At 41.2% G+C, this 21333-nt stretch overlaps 1 protein-coding gene across 30 annotated transcripts in view; it reads right to left on the reverse strand.

The window, feature by feature from the left end:
- Positions 1-2028: 2028 nt before the first annotated feature.
- The window catches only part of LOC143040991 (uncharacterized), a 577258-nt gene continuing 557953 nt past the window's right edge, over positions 2029-21333 (reverse strand). For 29 of the 30 annotated variants that reach the window (XM_076212488.1, XM_076212484.1, XM_076212489.1 and 26 more), the window contains 5 exons: positions 20904-21118; positions 18916-19092; positions 17089-18468; positions 6007-6083; positions 2029-5336 (listed from right to left, as the gene is read on the reverse strand). In XM_076212488.1, the coding sequence (XP_076068603.1) occupies positions 4637-5336; positions 6007-6083; positions 17089-18468; positions 18916-19092; positions 20904-21118 (2549 nt within the window). In that variant the 3' untranslated portion in view covers positions 2029-4636. The remainder of the gene's footprint in view (positions 5337-6006; positions 6084-17088; positions 18469-18915; positions 19093-20903; positions 21119-21333) is intronic. The other variant, XM_076212494.1, reaches the window with a different exon arrangement.

Genomic DNA, 21333 nt, shown 5'->3' on the forward strand with positions numbered 1-21333 from the left:
TTGGGCCTCCATCTGTTCCTTCAACGTAGTGACGAGTGAACAGAGAGTGGGGAGGAGGTCCGGGGAATGTCCGCTTGGTGAGTCCCGCCTGGGTGCGGATGGTCCGGGAGACGCCAAGGGGAGACTGCCTCCTCTGGACGAAGCTGAGTCACCTACGACGAACGCGCGTGTGGGTACATCTCGGGCTTCCTGCCCACCGGGCATAGAAAGGGTTCCGGTGATGACCCGGCTCGTCTGACGATGGGTGGAAGGTGGATGTGGGGGTTACCCGAGGAGAAGAGGCTGACGCGCTCCGAATCTCCGAACTCGGTTCCTTTGTCCGTGGGGGGGTGGAGCTGCCGGCAGCGTCGCGGGGCCGGCGGACGCATCCGGGAAAAAGCTCGTACCCGGGGGGGTTCGCGGGGGCCAGAGGCGCGTGCCCGTCGAAGCTAACCACCCTGTGGGAAGGAACAGGAGACAATTTGGCCTGAGACTGACTCGGGGCGGCTATTGTACAACCTTTCCGTTTACTACGCTTAGGAGGGGGGAGACAACTGCCCGCGTCCTCCGCCGACGTAGCATGCCTTCTCTTTGTGTCGGGTGAGGGGGGAAGCCATCTTCCCTGCCCGCGTACTGTGGACGTCGTCGCCGTCGTAGCTGGCGCCTGTCCGGTCAGCGAGAAACACCGCGTCTGCAACCTCGTCCCTGATCTCTGTCCTCGTGAGCAAAGGGCATGGAAAGGTCACCGTTGATCACCCGGCTCTTCCTACGGTGGGTGTTGTGCGTACTGCGGGATTCCTGAGTAGAAGAGACTAAGGGGCTCTTTGTCTTTGAACCCGGGTTCTTTGTCCGTGCCGGCGTCGAGTTTCCGGGATGCGTCGGGGGCAAGCCGCAAGCGACCACATCCGGGAAAAATGTCATACAGGAGCGGTAGCTAGCGGTGGCCTGAGGCGCATGTCCGTCTACGCTAACCGTCCTGGTTGAAGGAGCGACTGTCGAGTTTCTGGGATGGGTCGAGGGCAAGCCGCAAGCGACCTCATCCGGGAAAAATCTCGTACAGGAACGGTAGCTAGAGGTGGCCTGAGGCGCATGTCCGTCTACGCTAACCGTCCTGGTTAAAGGAATAAAGGACAACTTGGCTTCCTGTCTACTACGCCGTGGAGGAGGGAGAGAATTGCTCGTCTCCTCTGAAGCCGTAGTCCGCCTTCTCTTGTTTTTGGGGGGTGAAGAGGGAAGCCATTTTCTATGCTTGCGCACCTTTTCCCCTGCATGTGCTTTCCTGTGAACATGAAAGTACACGGAACACTGACTATCATCTCACTGAATGCACGTCTCACACGGGGATGAAGGTGAACACTTAAGAGCTATACACTTGAAACACCAAATGTGAGGATCCACTTGGGCTGGCGGTAAGGGGGGTGAGACAAAGGTATCTCCCTTCGGCGAAGGCACACAACCTATCTTGAACCACAACAATACTGGAACCAGATTCCATACTTACAGTGAAGGGTAGGATACCCGGTGGCGGTTAAGGGAATAATACAGGAAATGGAGAAGCACTTAATCATTCCAGGACACAGGATGGCGTAGGGAAAACCCCGATGAAATTGAAGGACGACGAACTCCTTAGCGTCCTGGGAGTGAGCTGGCGACAATCGAAGCGGGTTGCTTGATTTTCGGCACAGACGTAAACATAGAACCGTTGAGTAATTAACGGTTCGCTGCCGCGCTAATGACTGAGAATCGGCCCATTAAGGGGGAAACCGATAAAAACTAAACATGTACAGTAGAGAGATGTTAACGCGGTCACTACTGCGAAGAGAATGGTTATAGTGTGCGAGACTTGTGGTGGAGGGCAAGGGCCCCCCCCCCCTTGCCCCAATGGGGCCCCTTACTGAGGATAAGCGTTGCCCAGACCCACAGTGAGGATTTTAATTTCGCAGTAGAAATATTCGCGCTACGCGAAAGTATCCTATTGTAAGGAGTACCGAAGAGTTTGTATTCTTCGGAACAAACTCTTTTGATGTTGGAGGAAAAATAAAGTCAAAATTGTAAATATTTTCTTTATTAGATGACTAAGTATAGTACATTTTTTACAGCACGAGTACACAAGCCTTAGTCTGACCAAATAGGAGTTGGCATCAATTGGGAAACATCCAATGGGCCTCCAATCAAGCAGGGATCCATCAACTAAACACCAAATAAATAATAATATTCAATATCATATGCAACTAACCAAAACCATAATTTCTTATGACTATACAAATCAGAAGTGATTACAAAAATATACCCCAATATATGATCCAGAGGCCACTTTTTAAAAATTTCAAAAACCTAGTCACTAAAGGGAGCTTCCTACCCTGCCATCGACCAACCATAGCAATCGCTGTTCCTTTCTCTCCACACAACAAATTGGTAGACACAAGCTGCCCTTGCCCTACCCTCCAAGATTTTTCCCTCCCCCTTTCTGCTATCCCTCTCTACCATTTACAAGCTGCTAACATTGGAGCAGTGACAGAGCTGTGATATTTATCAGCAGATCTGCTGCTTCTACCAGTCCCGTATCTTTCCCATCCCCTTTGTTCCCATTCTAATTATATCTCTCCCTTCCTTCTTTCCCTTAGCATTCCCAGCCCCTAGGGTGGGCATGCGCAGCTACAGTGGCGCAAGGGTGACAAGTGTGTGACGGCGTATACAAGCAGGATGCACGAATAGGTTGGATGATAGCACGGTGTTAACGCACACACAACTGCACTAGCAATCCAAATGCTTCTGAAAAGATCTTCCCTATCATATATATATATATTATAAGTGAATATATGTGAATTGAATAATGGTAATATAAACTAATTTCCTATTCTGTGGTTCCTTCAGCCTCATAACTTAAAGCACTCATACTGTGTTATCAAAATATGGGCAGTGATGGTTTGCCCAAATACCAGAACTGGTATATATGTCACTGATGCCCACAGGATCTCTTATGTTTACCAAGAGCTACCAAGTGAGACCCATACTAGTGCTTCCACATTTCAAACCTTATTTCCCATGGAACTCCTCTCTTCTAGCTCATGGTAGCTCTGGCTCTCATTCAATGGGTATACTCTTACATCCTGTGGACTCTTAAGTCTTGTTCTAAATGGGCTGGTTATTTTCTGAAAGTATCTACAGGTCTTATCCCATTTCTTTTGTCCACAGTTCCTCCCTCAGATAAGTGCTTAAGCTCTGATTTACCATGGTACTTCTGCATCTCTTCCTATAAACAGCTCTTGTTCCCAGTTAAATATATGCTATGATAGAGATTCTACTCCCTTTTACATGGCACTTCTACTCTCACTTTAAATGGTACTTCCACATTTAACTTCTGCATGAAGACGCATGAAGTTATTTCATTTGTATTCTCACTTCATAACACTTCAGGCATGCATGATTCCTGTCTCAATTTTTTTTCTTATACCTTTTTGCAATTTTCCTGCCTGCTTCTTTCTCGTCTTTCTTCTGTGCCTCCAAACATTACTTCCCTAAAGATCTTATAATATTTTTTTTATTTCTACTCATCTCATCCCTTTAAAAATCCTGAACAGAAAAACTATGTGAAATGATAAGCAACACTGCACACTTTACAAAGGATATCTTTGAAAATGTGAAGAGCTCAAATATCAGACCACAAATATCCTGAATGTAGTACCTGTGGACATCTCTCTCTTGACCAATAGCTTGAAAATATTACAGAGCACTAAAATATATTTAGCCTTTACTGAGGCAAATGCCTCTTCCCAACTCACAATCCCTTCATCAGCTTAACACTTAACACTCAAAATGTTACCACTCAGACAGTAGCAATAAAAAAAAAAATCATAAAGTACCATTTGTGAAAACCCATTCATGTGATGCTGACACCACACATAATATTCTATTTCAAGAGCTACCCTAAAATACCAATGCTGAAGTACCAATGATAACATGTTCCAATCAGTAGCCAATCTTATGGGCATCCCACTTCCAGTACGACTTCACCAGTATGGAGCTTTTGGCATTACCATTGTCCCTTGCTCAAAATGCAGTGTGTTTCAGCGTTTCATTAAAACAGAAAGAAATTTGTTCTTTTGCTAAATAATACAAAATAAAGGAAGAGTTTAAAAAAGTGCAATGGCATAGAAGTTCAATTATCGTTTATGTCCCATCTGTCATGGCAAAGAGTTGCTTTCCCACAATCACTCCAAACTCGCATTTGCTTCACTCGCATGTACTCCACATAAGACATATTTACTTCTTGTCACACACTCCTTTTGGTATAGTTATATTCGCTCCATATAACACATGTTCAACTTTATTTAATAGTTATTATTCACTCGTTATATAATTCTCTGCACAACAGCACATCATTCACTAATAGTCCATAACATTCTGAATTATTATTTTCCTCCTTCCTTCAATCATTGACAAAACCCCGATTTATCCTTAAGCCACTAAATTGATAAGCCTTGACAGTCTCAACTCCATCGTTGTCAAACCCACTTCACTACTGATGTCAACATGTCCAAATAGTAATAATAGAAAAAAGATCACAGAATCAAGTTCCTGTCCCTGAATGGGAGCATGGAATGTACAGGCAAGCCCTCACCCACCTACACAAGGCTCATACAGTGTTTGCAAAGCATCACTGTTGTGCCGCGGCAGTGGTTGTGGTGGTGGTGCTGCCAATAGTGGCCCCACTCGTGCCACAACTACTGGTGGTCCTGACCCCAGAGGCAGTGTTCTGTGGTGCTGTGGTTTGAATGGCACCAGATGCTGGCGCCATCCAAGCCTCTGCCGGTGGTACCCTTCCATCAGCTGTGGCTGCAGGTCGGTACATGAAACTATATCCTAAGCCCATAGTCTGACATCCTCCCATCATCTGCATAACTCCCCCTAAGCCACCCATACTTTGAGCATGCTGAACTCCACCTGGGACTGCTACAGGATGCCCAACCCCAGTCTGGGAAACGTGGGACTCAGCCATTTTCTGGGCTCTTAATTCATTTAGGGTCATCTTCCCCATTGGCTGCTTCGGAGGGCCTCGAGGTGCCCCCAAGTTGACAAGTTCCATCATATCTTCTGATATAGTACGAGGCTTCTTGTTCTCCCCAGTTTCGATAGTTGGCCGACCTACTTCTTCTTTACATCTGGAGGGAAGAGGGACAGTCATGTGTGAGGACTGGTGGTGGACAGAGGTGTTCTTGCTATGGCCATCTGGTGCAGAGGTGGCTCGTGGTAACAGAAGGGAGTGGGGTCTCACTTTCTGCTGCTGCCGCCTCTGTCGCCACTGTTCTTGCTCTATGGAGTGCCTACGACGAACTTCATCCATTTCCTGCTCTTGTCTGGTGGCACAAGATATCATATGTAAAATGTTGAAATACTAATCAAATACTGAGCAGTATGATTTCATATTTTACATACTGTCACATGACTTCAGCTATGAGAGATATCCCTGCCCAGCTCATGGTTTAATATATCACAACTATATATATATATATATATAAACACACACACATATCATTCAAACATACTCCCTCACCCCCATCCCCCAACCACTCCCTTCTATGTATCATAACATCATCCATACACAACTATTCTCCACTCATCTCTATCTTCTGTTTTCTCCCATCCTCCCTCAACAGACATTCCACTCTTTCCCAAAGCCCCTTTTACACCATCCATCCATCTCATCCTTGGTTGCCCCCTCATGTTCACTCCTTCCACCTCTGCGTTCCACACCTCTTTTACTAATCTTTCTTCACTCATTCTTTCCATGTGTCCTAACCATCCCAATACTCTTCCATCAACCCTATCTCCCAACTCCCTTTCCACCCCCGCTATCCTTCTCACCTCCTCATTTCTCACTCTATCCAGCCAAGTAACCCCTACCATACTTCTCGGGCATTTCATCTCAAACACACTTAAAATCTGTAGATCATATTCTAATAAAAATATTTTGCAGCCTTTACTTGTATACTAATTTCTACAAACAACACAAGTGAAGCAACTTACTTGATAAGCAACTGCTGGAAACTGTCATCATCTTCAGAAAGTTCTTCAACATCGCTTCTGCCATCATCCAAATCCCCCTGTTTGAAAATGTCTCAAATTAAGTCTCTTGAACCTTGAATTCACTTAATTTTCTTATTTTAACAAAAGATTTTTTTTACACCTTTTTTAAATATAATACAATTTCTAAACTTGTATAATAATTCTAAATTGCTTAATTTTCCTACACATCTTTAGTGTTCCTCAAATAATTCCCATTATTTTGGATGAATCTTTATGATTCTCATATTACAATTGCCTCTGAAAGGACATACAACTGCTTTTGTATATTTACTTTCATTCCCTCATTTGCCTCTTTGTTCCTGATTTTTCTAAAATATTTTTATCACTTCCTATTTTCTTATTTCTTCCTTTGAAATTTTCATTTCCATTGTAATCTTTATTGCATTGTTCAGAATTTGTATTTCCCTAGGCACCTCCTGCTCCTATCGTACCTCAAGCACAGCTGTTCACAAGTTCTATGCAGGTCTGAATGCTATGACCACTTAATACCAATTTTCTACACAGATGTAATTGTCCTAAAGGTTCTTGAATTTCATACAGTTTGGACACATCCTCCTGTAAACCCTACCTACTAGACAGTTTACAATATTTCATGTCTACAGTAATGCAAAGTGATACTGTCTACTATAATCTCCTTGCCTTATCCTCTCAGAATTTCCAATGTTTACAGTACCAACGAGAGACCTTATTGGAAAAATATATATATATATGCAGTAACAGAATGTCTCTTGTAACTTCCCAATACAAAAAAGTAAACCTGTAATGAGTTCCAACATATTAAACAATATAATTTTCACAAAAGGGTATAAAAAATACCCAAATATGATGGGGGAAACAATGCCGAAAGCTGGTCTACAGCAGGGTCCATGCTTCCAGCTTCAATAGCATAAGGAACTTTACACATTAGTACACCACACAGTACTGCATGCACATGATTAGTTTTACTCCGTACCTTGCTGTGAAAGGACTGTATAAGCTTGAAACAGTCAAGAGGCAATAAGAAAAAGTCGCAAGGGTTAAAAAAAAAAAAATCTGAAAATTAAAATGTTAGGTGCTTGCTCACCTACAAAAAAATGCAAATCATGCCCATTATACATGAAAGCAAAAACAATAGATCATGAAAGAACCCACTGATCACAAGTCCGAGAACTGAATTAGAAAATTCTGTATTAGTATGAAACAAGGATGAGGATTTTAAGTTCCAAATACAAGAGAATAAGCTACAGCCAGCAAAGCAAAATATTTCTAGTGAGATTATAAAGCCTATTACTTGTATAAAAATGAAAGCCTTATATTTAGTATTAGCATAACATTAAAAAGTAGACCACAATTCAAACACCCTATCCCACACTCAAGCTGTACCTTTGAAATCAAACAATGTACTCATATGTAAGTATATAATTAGGTAAATAAAATTACAGTACAATACAATGCCTATCTGCCCAATAAGTGATTCCATAACCTAACTTCCACTACCACTGCCATCTTAATGGGTTTCCTCCTATATACTCTGAAAGTCTTTTACCACATTACTTCTAATGATTATAGAAGCAAGGAGCAAAAAAACTGAACAAAAATGGAAATGACAGAGCTGAGGACTTTTTTCCAATACATGGCATGAAATGGAATATTGGTTGGGGTTAAGGATTGAATTGGGGTTAGGGGCTCAGGATTCAGAGTTGGGGTGGGGTGTGGGGGAGATTTTTTTTTTTTTTTTTTTTTTTTCTTTTTAATATCTTTTGTTCCCACACATTATACTTCCTGTTACCATGTTTGAGAGACCAACTCATCCCTACTTAACCAAATAATGTGGTTACTATTCTGATTTACCACTTTGGGCCATCCGTTACCATGAACTAGTCTATTTTTAAAAATATAAACTGAACAAAGGAAACACCACATATGCATCATAAACGACTAAAACCCATACGACTACATTTCCTATCTGGGATGAAGGGTTGCCCTGTTCTCTACCACACTGCATAGATTAAGAACAATAAAGTGAGTCACAGCTCTTCCACAGTAGGGCTTGACAGCAGGAACTGGTTTACACCCACTGCTTCACTATAGGGTGAACCCTCCACCCACCCCCACCACCACCTCATCCATTCAGAATAAACTATGAAGCAGATGAGAATGTCCTTTTAATCTACGTAAGCCCTTCATCCTTTCACAATCTCCCTCCACCCACTCCTATCTCTTCCACTCTATCTTCACCCAATCCACCCACCTCATTCTCAGTCTTCCACTTCTGTTTTCTACAATCTCTCTGCTTGTCTTTCCCATTCATCCTTTTCATTGGCCCAAACCAACTAAACACTGTTCTACCCCATCTGCCAGTTTTCTTCCTGCCCCATTCTCTGCCTCACTTCCACATTTCTCACTTTATTTCTCTGTAACATGTATCATATATATCAAACATAATATCTAAAAAACACAGGACATATGCCTTGAGAAAAATTAAGGTATATGCCCTAGTACTCATTTAAAAAAAAATTGACTGACTTCAATAGACTTCCCTTTATTCCATATTTATAATATGCTACACAAGCTTCCCTGTCCACCCTTAAAAATAAGTAAATAAACAAATATAGAAATATAGATTGCTGAACATTTCTCACATACCAGTCTCACCACTAAACATTTGATCTACACACCCTCTTCCTCTCTTAACCCATATTCCTTTACTCCAATCACTTCCTTTACCCCATCCCATTTAGTCACCATCTACATGCACGGGAAACAGTGGTGATATTCTTATCTCCCTACGACAGGAGTATAGGAAAATGAAGAGGTGGAGACTAAGAAATGGGAAAGGGTAGATTTATGGGGACAGCAAAAATAACAGGCATTCCTCTGTGAGCAGAATTAGTCAATCAATCAATCCAATGCCCCTGGTTTCTCTTGCAATTAGTCTTTAACATAAATGAATGTTATGCAGCTCTGGTCTCTAGCCTCTTAAGTCCTTAAAGTATTAACTGCACATAGCTATGCAGTCAACAACCCTCATACTTTTAGCAAGACTGAATTTTTGTGTACAAGCTTACCATACCAAACTGGATTGTTATCAAAACAAAATAAGATATGACAAAACCCCAAGACAAAACTGCACATCTTTCAATACCTGCTCATCTGTAGTAATGACTCCAATGATCACACTCAAGCCCACATGCTATCATTATTATTACTACAATGAGCCAATGAGACATAAGATATCTATATTTATGTATGCAATCAAGCCATACAATCACCAAAGCAACAAATAAGCACTACATTCAAACATGCATGCAAGAGAAAGAACAAAAGCACAAGTTGTTAAAAAAATGGATGTAAAGAAAGTACGAATCAATTATACGGATAATAATTAACCAATCAACAAATGATGCCTCAAGTTTCACTGACTGGTAACCTGCAGCCTCACAGCAGCTGTGAACCCCTCCCACAGATCTCTCTAGGAAGAAACTTTGGTCTGTTGTCTGTGTTATATTAGTGTGGGACTGCTTCTATATAACTGACTGAGAGTAGAAGGAGAGCAGCTGTTGGTTGTCAGTTCTCCATGTGTAAAAATGTGCAAGAAATACAGCTGATACTGATAGAGATCTTGAGCCCAGTCCAGAGATCAAGTGTCAGCTCCTAAGGATACCTCTTGATGAAGGTAAGGTAACTGACAGGTTTTGATAATGGACAGCTCCACAAACCAGTACCCATTCATTGATCCCATCAATTAATCTATCTCCCAAATCCCATACTTCACTGAACTGACCCAGACATCAGACCAACAAAAAAAAATCACTACCAGAACAAGCAAGGGCCATATTGGCATCACTGTGTTTGGGCCACCATACAGCTCTGAAACACTTTCAGCTAACCTGGCCACAGAATTAAATTGCTCCACATGAAACCACCACACAGTAGACAAAGAACACCTACAAAAGTATCATAATGCTACACAAGAGCCAAAGCAATTGAACAGCTGCCTTCAGATTTTCCTATTTTCAATGCATCAAATACAAGAAATTTGTAATGAAAACTATAAACAATAAAGAATTGGCCTATTCCTTCTACCAACTGATTCTTTTAATTTTATCAACAATATACAGAATAAAGGTTTAAGCCTAATGCATTTCCTTTAACCATATCATGAGTCTGCATGCCCCCTAAGTCTTGCTACAAATTTAGAATGACTAGCTGCACTGCCATATAGAATAAATAAAGATCATTTTTGACGAGAAGTTGGAGGTGAATTACGGAGCAACTTATTCGCATGATGGGTGATATTTTTTAAGTCTAGGACAGAGGTGGGGAACCTGCAGCCCTAAGGCTGCATGCGGCCTTCCGGGCCATCAAGTGTGGCCTTCTGCGGCCTTTGATATACATATTATTTTTGTTAAAAGACCTTGAAAATCATATAAAAAATTTATACACATGTATATCTTTAAAATTAAAAAAATATTTTTAAACTGAATTTTTAGGGAGGGGGGTGGGAAACTCACACCGTCTCCTAAAAAGGGTTCAAATAATTGAAAAATAATAATAATAATAATAATTTGTTCAGTGCGGCCTCTGTGTGGGACGATGAATTGTAAGGTGGCCTTCATGCACAAAAAGGTTCCCCACCCCTGGTCTAAGACAAATGGAATTCTATCAAATCTCCCATCAGTGGTCACTTTTCCTCACTCTACACCAGGAGTGTTAATAATATAATATTACTGATCACTTTCCTGAACAAGACAAGCAAGAAACTGATATATGCTGTCTTCATAGCACAGCATGGTAAACTTAGCCCTTTTTAAGGATGGTCCACTTTATACAGGTAAAAAAATTAAAAAGTATTAACAAAATTTAAAACTTGTTGAAAAATAGTGTCAAGTGTTGGCAACAATGTCCCAAAATTTTAAATTGATACAGCAAGTTTTACTATGAATAATTATCATTTCAATATAAATCGCTTGTTTGCAAAAACGTCGTCATAACTCAAAAAACTGAATTTTTGAGTTATCTATACAGACATATTCATCTTCAAACACGGATTTTTTTGGTAACAGTGTCATATCTGTAGCTCAAAAATTGACCGCTAGGGAGTGCTAAATGTCCCAACGACATAACCTTACATGTTCCAACTTGTTCCAACAAATATTTTAGACTTAGTAAAGATTATGATTGTTGTGACTGCATGAGGAGGAATGGGCGGGGGGGTGGGGGGTGGGGTAGTATGTGTGAGTAAATTTTGACGCAGCCCGAAGGGATTTCTCCCCGTCCTCTCCTTATATGCAAAGGGGGACAGAGAGGGGGGGTCGCCGATTAAATGAAGCGGCCTTGCTGTGGATGTACTGTGTCTTGCGACACTGCTTCTGACCCGGGGCGGTGGGCAGGGTGCAGGGATGACCCGTCATCCAGGAGGTGCTCAGATGAGAGGAAGGGTGGGAGGGGTGTGGAGTGTATTTAGGGATGGAGTGGGTGGGAGTGTTTTTATGCCTTTCCCTTTTTGGCTACCTCCCTTGGAAGGGGGAAGAAGCCTTGGTATATGTATGTACGTATGTATGATTGTTTCAACTTCTATAAACTTTAGAGGCGTATTTGATGCTCCAAAAAATGTTCCACCTATGGTGTTTGAGGGCTTTTTATAATATTGAAAGCGTTTTGAAACTTTAAAATGCCTCTTCTGAAAAATTCGATATTTTGAGTTATGACGACGTTTTCGCAAACAAGCGAAATATCATATGCTAGCAACCTTTGTTGGCAACAGACCCCATGACTACATATATCTAGCTTGATATTGTTTTATCTATGGCTTTGCTATATATATATATATATATATATATATATACAGTACTACCTCTCATTAACGGACTAAAAGGGGGGTAATCTTGAATCATCCGTTGATTTGGAGTGGTTTTTGGGTGGCATAGTGATTGCACGCACTAAACAACAGCACCAAAAACACCGAAAACACAGTGAAAACACCGCAAACACAGCTAATTAATGTCTGTTAATGAGAGGTAGTACTATATATATATATATATATATATATAAAATTTCTTTCTTTCTTTTTAATAGTTTCAAGTGTTGGCAACAAGATTCCCAAGTGTTAAACTGATACAGAGCTTTTTACAATGAATAATTGTCATTTCAATATAAATATAACATGCTGGCAACTCTGTTATGTATGGCATCAGAACACATGACTACACATATTTAGCTTGTTACTGTTTTGACTACAGCTTTGCTCTATTTTTTTCTTTGCCCACTTAGATTATGTATTTGATGGCAACTCTATGGTGTGTGTGTTTTTACCTAATTGTAGTATACAGGAAAGGAGCTATGTTTCTTGGGTCCTGTCTCCTATTCTCTAATTTTCTAACATACATACATATACCAAGGCTTTTTCCCCCTTACAAGGGAGGTAGCCAAAAAGGAAAAGGCATAAAATCATTCCCACCCATTCCATCCCTGAATACACTCCACACCCCTCCACCTCCCTCTTATCTTAGCACCTAACATACCGAGACTCAAATTCATGTACTGTTCCAACTTAATCTATATCTTTGACTTCCAATTATCATATTTAGATTTGAACTCAAATATTGTTTGAGCTTGGCCTAAATCACCTTCTAGGCTATTCCACATATTTACACATCTCTATGGAAAACTGTTTCTTCACATCCTTTCGACATGTGGTCTTTCTTAATTTACTTCCATGACTTCTTAAAGCCCTCCCATCTTTAATCAGATCTCTTCTATCAATGCAATCTATCCCCTTTAGTGACCTGAACACTGTATGAAAGATACATGAAGAAAAGATACATGAGGACAGTAGTAAAGGAAAAGATGTCAAGCTGGAGAGCAGTAGTGAGTGGAGTTCCACAAGGTTTAGTGTTTGCACCAATAATGTTTCTTATCTACGTCAGTGACATGATGGAAGGAACAACAAGTTCTGCCAACATGTTTGCAGATGATGCAAAAATCATGAGAAGAGTGCAAAATGAAGGCAGTAGAATATTGCAAAAAAGACCTTGATACTGAGGTGGAATGGGGGGTGAGGTAGTATGTGTGAGCAAATTTTGACGCAGCCCAAAGGGATTTCTCCCTGTCTTCTTCTTTATGCATGGGGGGACGGAGAGAGGGGGGGTCGCCGATTTAATGAAGCGGCCTTGCTGTGGATGTGCTGTGTCTTGCGACACTGCTTCTGACCCAGGGCAGTGGACAAGGTGCAGGGATGACCCGTCATCCAGGAGGTGTTAAGATGAGAGGGAGGGTGGAGGGGTGTGGAGTGTATTCAGGGATGGAATGGGTGGGATTGGTTTTATCCCTTTTCCTTTTTGGCTACCTCCCTTGTAAGGGGAAAAAAGCCATGGTATATGTATGTATGTATGATACTATTTGTGCATGGAGCCAAGAATGGGAAATGAAGTTCAATACCAAAAAATGTAAAGTACTGGAAATGGGCAATAGCAGCAAAAGCATCCTTAAACTATTCCTTTGGAAGCAAACCCATTACAAAAGCAAAACAGGTGAATGATTTGAGAGTGTTGATAAAAAGACAACCTGTCATTTGACAACAGGATTGTGGGAGAGACATATGGACTACTAAAGAAGATTAAAGTGGCATTCTACATTATGGACGAAGAGATGAAAAAACTCATCTAAACCCTGATACAACCAAGACTGGAATAGTCAGTAGTATGGTCCCCATAGAGAGTGATGGACATAAGCAAGATCAAGAGAATGCAAAAGGCAGCATCCAAACTGGTTTCCAGCCTGGCAGGTAAACCATATGAGGAACGACTAAAAGTACTGGGTCTATCAACTTTGAAAGATAGAAGAGAAAGAGGTAACATGATTACAGTGTTCAGGTCACTCAAGGGGATAGATTGCATTGATAGAAGAGATTCCTGATTAAAGATGGGTGGGCTTTAAGAGGTCATGAATGTAAATTAAGAAAGACCACATGTCTATGGGATGTGAAGAAATACAGTTTTCCATATAGATGTGTAAATATGTGGAATAGCTTAGAAGGTGATATAGCCAAAGTTCAAATAATGCAAGACTTCAAATCTAAATATGATAATTGGACATACATGAATTTGAGTCTAGGTATGCTAAAAAATTAGAGAATAGGAAACACGACCCAACAAGCATTGCTCTTTTCCTGTATACTACAATAAGGTAAATATAATTAGGTACAATTAGCTAAATACACACATGCAAAAATAAATAAACAAATACCCTTGGGAGAGTCAAATTTAAGCACACACGATAAACTCATTAAAATCCATTCAACCTCCTCTCCTGTCTCAGATGATCACAGGGCACCCTGTCCTCCATCACAATGCCTGGGTCAAAAACAATGCAGTGAGACACAGCTCTTCCACAGCAGAGTCCAACAACCAGAACTTCCTCATATGAGCAATGAAAAGTACCTGTTTGTCGTAGTCCTGCAAGATGGACAACAGAGCTGACCATTTTTAAAACCCATCGACCCTCTCAACTCAGCAGGAGGTAAAGCCCTGAGGGAATGACACTCAGTCTCTGGATTCTCTGGATTTAGACAAGGATTTCTCTCTGTCATCTTCAACTGTATTATTTACACCTTTTCACATGTGGAGAACTGACAACCAGTGACTACTCCCCTCCTACTACTTTTAGCCAGTGACGTAGAAACAGTCCTAAATTACAACACAAACTAAAGTCCAAAGTTTCTTTCCAGAGATCTGTGTAGAGTCTGAGGATCATTGCCAACCTATGTGGGGTTTCAATTTAGTGAAAGTTCTTGAGGCAACAATAATTATCATTACTTCATCATATGACAACTACCCCCACTCTTCATCTACTCATAAACAAGTAAGTTAATAATTAAAAAAAAAAAAATTCTATCTATATACCAATAGGCTTCTTCCTCCTTATAAGGGAGATAGCCAGCCAAGGCATACCCACCCCAACCCATCCCACTGAAACAAAAGTCCTCAAAGTCATGGATCACCTGGACATAAAAAACACACAAACACTTACTGCAGTCTCCACAAACACAGCACAACCACTACAATATATAGCAGAAGGCCCACACACACTAAGAAGCATCAAAACAACACCCAAATACCTATATCACACACAAATACTCCTTTCTCTTTCTCCACAACCACCAGACACCAGCCTCCACATCCATAATCGTATCACTCACTGCTCCATCAACAAACTGAAAGACAATACATTGCTGCATGCCAGACCCCCTGATATTCAACCCTCCTAATCCTCTCTTCCCTAAAAGGACTGTCCACCTACCCAGACTATGGTGCAGTCACCATCCAACCCTTCTAAATTACCAGAAGAGGCTGGATGACTGCATCTCAGATCAATGTCCAGGATGCAATACTTCACCCCATAATATCTAAGACATTATGGAAGACTGCACTGTACACAATTATGCATGCCAGCAACACAATATACACTCTATAAAGGATTTGTGGGGAAAACTCAATTCCAGCTGTGGCATTCCTCAGGGAGACAGGATTGCTTGGCAAGAAAATCTAGGGAATGACAACAACAGCAACAACCCATTCCACCCCCATTTGTTTCCCTTTATCTTAGCTCCTTGTAGATGAAGTGTCATCCCTGTCTCCTGCCCACTGTCTGGGTCAGAAGCAATGCAGCAAGACACAGCACATCCACAGCAGGGTCAGTAGCTTCATTTACATAGCAACCTTCCTGCCTTATCCCCCTATGGAAAACTGGAGAAAATAAATCTTTGTGTTGTGTCAATTTATTGTCCATTCACAACCATTCTTCATTTACACCTTTCCTTTGCCTCCTCACTTCCTTACTCAACAAACATTCCCTTTCACTTCATCCATCCATCTCATTCTCTGTCTTCCCCTCAAGTTCACTCTATCCACCTCTGACTTCCACATTCTTTTCGCTAGTTTTTTCCTCACTCATTCTATCCATGTGCCCAAACCATCCCAATATTCTTTCATCAGCCCAATCTGCCAACTCCCTTTCCACCCCCACTCTCCTCCTCACCTCCTCCTTTCTCACACTATCCATCCTTGTAACTCCCACCATACTTCTCAAACACATTTAAATTTCTCCTTTCTGCTTCCTTTAAAATTCCAAGTCTCCAACCCAGACAGCATCATATATTGCATTTGTTTTGTACCATTTAAAAACATCATTATTAACATTATCATTATAATAAAAAGTCACAAACCTCTGCTTTTCATAATCAATAAATATCTATGGTATAATCTCAATCATATTACACAGAAACAATAACAACTCAATGGTTTTTCAAGAGGCACAATACAAATCAAATTTCTGAACTAAATCTCCTAAGTCTGATGAACTGTATCCAAAAACCATAGATTTGAAGCATGAAGCAGCTCCAACCTTAATCACCACTAAAAGCTAAGAAAAGAATACTCATTTACAAGAGAACCCTTTTTTTTTTAAGAAAAAAAGAGGTTCTGAAGTGCTACAGTATTTTTATAACACATTTTTCCAATCTAATGATTTCAGTCTAATCTCTTACAAGTAAAATGTAAAAATAGACTACGAGCTCACAGCTTATTTTCATATGTTGCAAACCATAACTACAAAAGCATCAAAAGCTCCACATGAAAAATACCAAACCAAAGCACAGAAGAAAAGCTCATTAAAGGAAGCAAGTAACAAAGACAAGCTTCTGACAAAAAGAAGCTAATCGGAAATGCAGGTACTTCAGCAAATCAAAGAAATTCCATCCACAAATTAGGATGTTTGTTTTACTAGTTCTGGAGAACTAATGCTGCAAATGACTGTAAGCTCTAGCAAAAGGCAAGAATTTTCAGTGAAAGGATAGTCACTGAAGAATGTGATGAATGGTATGCCTCCACTAACACCACAGCAACAGGAGATCCATATTACCATTCATTCAAAAAGCACTAGAATGAAACCACTAAACACCAGTCTGAAGTTGAACAATCCACCTGATCACCAGAATCAGTCTCAGAAATGCATCCCCAAGCTTGTAAACAAAAGATCACTTACTGTCCAATAAGCAGAAGGACCCATAGTAGGGCCGTCATGGGACATCGCTGATTTGGAATAGGGTGGTGGGGTGCCATGATAGGATTGTACAGGATGACAATGATAGGAAGCATAGGAATGGTGAGCTGGTGGTGGAGGTCGCGTTGGGGGGGAAAATTTGTGATAATGGAAGAAATAATTGTCATCATCATCGTAGTACTCATCGCTGCTGGAACTCGATGTGGCCTGGCGGTGGCGTGACCACTTGGGACGGCAAGGTGATGACCACGATGGGTGGTAGGCCCTGGGATAGCCATAGAACTCAGGTTGATCTATTTCATAGGGATAGTACTCCATATTTTGGAAATGAGGTGTTACTCCACCTTCACCCTGAATAGTATAGTATACATCCTCCTGGAAGGCTGGGGAATGTTGCGCTGCTTGAGCTACTCGAGCCTTTGGGTGTGTTGGCGCTACACTTGGAGAATGAATGGTGTGATAAGAACTTTCACCGAAGGCCATCTGCCTCTCTATGCGCCGGAGTGCAGGGTTACGTTTGTGGTGTTTAAAACTTCCAGGTGGTGACCCAAGTTCCATGCTGTAGGGATTGGAGCCACTATGAGATAGCCTTGGCTTTGGGGAAGGGGTACCTCGTAAATCCATGGAGGACTTGGACAAAATTTCATAGCATGACTGGCTGCTGCCAATGGTGTTGACATTCCCCACACTCTTTGTTCGAGATAAAGGATTTTGCAAACTTAAAGGTCGGGTCTGACTAAATTCTCTCATCTTTAGCTTGTGCAGCTTTTCTCTTGATTTACTTAAAACTTCTCTCGTCTGTTTAACTTCTTCAAAGAGCTCAGCCAAGTCCAAAATGCTGCTACTTTTGTCAAGCCAAGAAATACTACCTGTCTTTCTTAAAGGAGGCTTAACATGAGCTTCCCTATGCATTTCTTCTGATGCAGTGCGAGCCCTTTCATCCCTTCCTTCTGTCGCCCTCTTACCCCAATCAAGACATAAGTCATTATCAGGACTAAAAACACGAATGCTGGGGCTCTCTATTTCTTCTACCAATCCCGAGTCCAGGGATACTCCCATCTTTGAGGCTTTAAAGTACTGAGCTCTGGGTAATGATAAACATCCCTTCTTCTCATCTGTTTGAATCCGAGACTCGTGCTTGTAGTAAGGGGTTGACTTGTGATCATATGAAGAACTCTTTGAAATTATCTTTGTCTTTTTTATTTTACCAACAACGGCACGTTCCCTCTGTTCCATGGGTGGGTTTCCGACTCTATCATCAAAGGCTTGGGGTGAAGGGTAGGAAGGAAGAGAGGTGGAGATAGCATGGGGCTGGATGTGAGGATGAGAGGACTGCCAGGGGCCTGAGGATCTAGTGACAACCTAGAGAGCAAAACAAAACTTCAACTCATTGAGTTACAAGCAAGAATTAGGCTACATTGATTAGAAACATAATCATATAAATAAACATGCTGACATGCAGCTTCATTTTTACATTACTTACATGCTACAGTTTTTGATGTGGCTCTAAAGGTGGTAAATGATGCACAAAAATAGCAGCAATACATATTTTCAAGTTCAAACACAAATAATATAATACAGCATTCAAAGCAGAAAAATAAAAATTTGAGTACACATCAGATGTAAAGGAAATTACAGGACAAGTGAAATGGGTGCAAACATTGGAAGGATGAATTTTTCAATTGATAACTGTGAAACAAAGCAAATCTAAGCATGAATGGCAAAAAGCATGTGCATCAAAACTTTCCATCTACAAAATGGGAACTCCAAGTCTACAATGTACAAGGGAGGAGTGGGAAGTGACATTACCTGACTGCTGCATTCCCCTTCCTCTTTGACCTGAGTTTCCGTGCAGCTGTCCGCCTCACTTGGGGAAGGGAAAATTTCTTGAACAGGTGACGCTGGTGTGGCTAAGGTCAAGTCCTCAGACACCAGCGAAGATGTCATGGATGGAGTTGCAGATGGTGTAACATTGGGAGTTACGCCCTATTCAAAAGGAAAAGTTGCACATCATTGTGCGAAATAAAAGATCTCCAGCAATAGCAGATACCTATTACTGAGCAAAGATCTTCTCTAACATAAATGAATGATGTCTAGCTTTGGTCCACAAATATGTGCCTCAACAAGTCTCTAAAGTACACATGTATGTGAGTATAGATGGGTATGTGTGTGTGTGTGTGTGTATACATACATACATATACCAAGGATTTTTCCCCCTTACAAGGGAGGCAGCCAAAAAGGAAAAGGCATAAAATCATTCCCACCCATTTCATCCCTGATTACACTCTACACCCCTCCACCCTCCCTCTCATCTTAGCACATATATATATATATATATATATATATTTCCCTAATTCTATTTACCTAATTGTAGTATATAGGAAAGTAGCATCTCTCATTGAGTCCTGTCTCCTATTCTAATTCTTTATCATATATACATACATATACCATAGGCTTTTTCCCCTGTTACAAGGGAGGTAGCCAAACTCAAGGGCATAAATCCACTCCCATCTATTTCATCCCTATGTACTCTACTCATATTTACCACCCATCCCTCCTTTTTATCTTGGCTCCTCCTGGATAACGGGTCATCCCTGCATCTCGCCCACTGCCTTGGGTCAGAAGCAATGCAGCATGACACTACATCCGCAGCAAGGCTGTTTTATTTAATCAACAGCCCCCTCTTCATCCCCTCATGCAGAAATAGAGAAGACAGGGATAAATCCCTTCAGGCTGCATCAAAATATTTTTTATCATACCTAGACTCAAATTTATGTACAGTTCCAACTTTATCTATATCCTTGATTTCCAATTATCATATTCAGATTAATTCATGTATTGTTTGAGCTTGGGCTATATCACTTCCTAAGCTATTCCAAGTATTTATGCATCTATACAGAAAACTGTATTTCTTCACATCCTTTAGACATGTGGTCTTTTTTAATTTGCTCCCATGATTCTCTTAAAGCCCTCCCATCATTAATCAAGAGATCTCTTCTGTCAAGGCAATCTATCCCCTTTAGTGATCTGAATACTGTAATCATATAATTTCTTTCTCTTTGATCTTTCAAAGTTGGCAGACCCAGTGCTATTAGTCTTTATTCATGTGTGTATTTACCTAATTGTATCTTACAGGAAGGGGAGCTATACTCATGTTGTCCCATCTTTGTATCTTGCAGTGTATAGTTTGCTCTTAAATTCATGCATAGTTTTTGCACACACTATTGTTTCATCCAGTTTGTTCCAGATATCCACCACTGTGTGTATGTATGTATGTAATGTATGAATGTATATATAAGCTGAGAGACAGTTAATCAAACAATACTGGGATGGTATGGGTACATGGAAAGAATGTGTGACTAGCAAAAAAGTGTGGGGGGCAACTGCCACCATACATACATACATACATACATATACCAAGGCTTTTTCCCCCTTCCAAGGGAGGTAGCCAAAAAGGGGAAGGCATAAAAACACTCCCACCCATTTCATCCCCAAATACACTCCACACCCCTCCCACCCTCCCTCTCATCTGAGCACCTCCTGGATGACGGGTCATCCCTGCACCCTGCCCACCGCCCTGGGTCAGAAGCACCACCAGATCAGCCTTAAAGTCACTCAAGGAAAAAACTTTGTGTTGCAAGTGATTCTGTGGCTTGGCTCATTCTATGTTGGTACCCCATTGGAGTTGAATGGTATCCTGAATGCAAGCATGGAAAGGACTTTTGTATATGTATGCATTTTTAACAGCAATCACACATTCAACATCTTCATGACAGCACAAGAGACGTCACACTTACCCTGGACTCGGTGAATGGCTGTGGATGTACGTCCCCTTGCGTCCCTTCCTTTGCCTGCCCCTCGGTGGCCTCACCTCCAACCCCTTCCTGAGGTCCACTTGGAGTACTAACAGCTGTTTCTGGAGTGCCACTGTCCGAAGTGTCCTCCATTCTGGTTACCATAAATCGACCCTTCCATACAGGGGAACTTACAGGTGTACTGCTGGCTGACGAATCTGTACATGATTATAAATAAAATATAATGACCACTCTCTCCTACAGTTTACAGTAATGTGCGATCCCACTTCCAATTCAAATAATAAAAAATATGCATTAACTCTCTGAGCACAACATATTTCATAGATTTTGTTCCAGTTGAATTTAAACATTTTCATGTCACTCAATGACAAACATGGCTGAGCAAGTCCCTATCAATCAATCAATACCCCAT

This window comes from Oratosquilla oratoria, chromosome 30 (genome assembly GCF_046742065.1).
Source record: "Oratosquilla oratoria isolate Oo_2021 chromosome 30, ASM4674206v1, whole genome shotgun sequence".
Lineage (NCBI taxonomy): Eukaryota > Metazoa > Arthropoda > Malacostraca > Stomatopoda > Squillidae > Oratosquilla > Oratosquilla oratoria.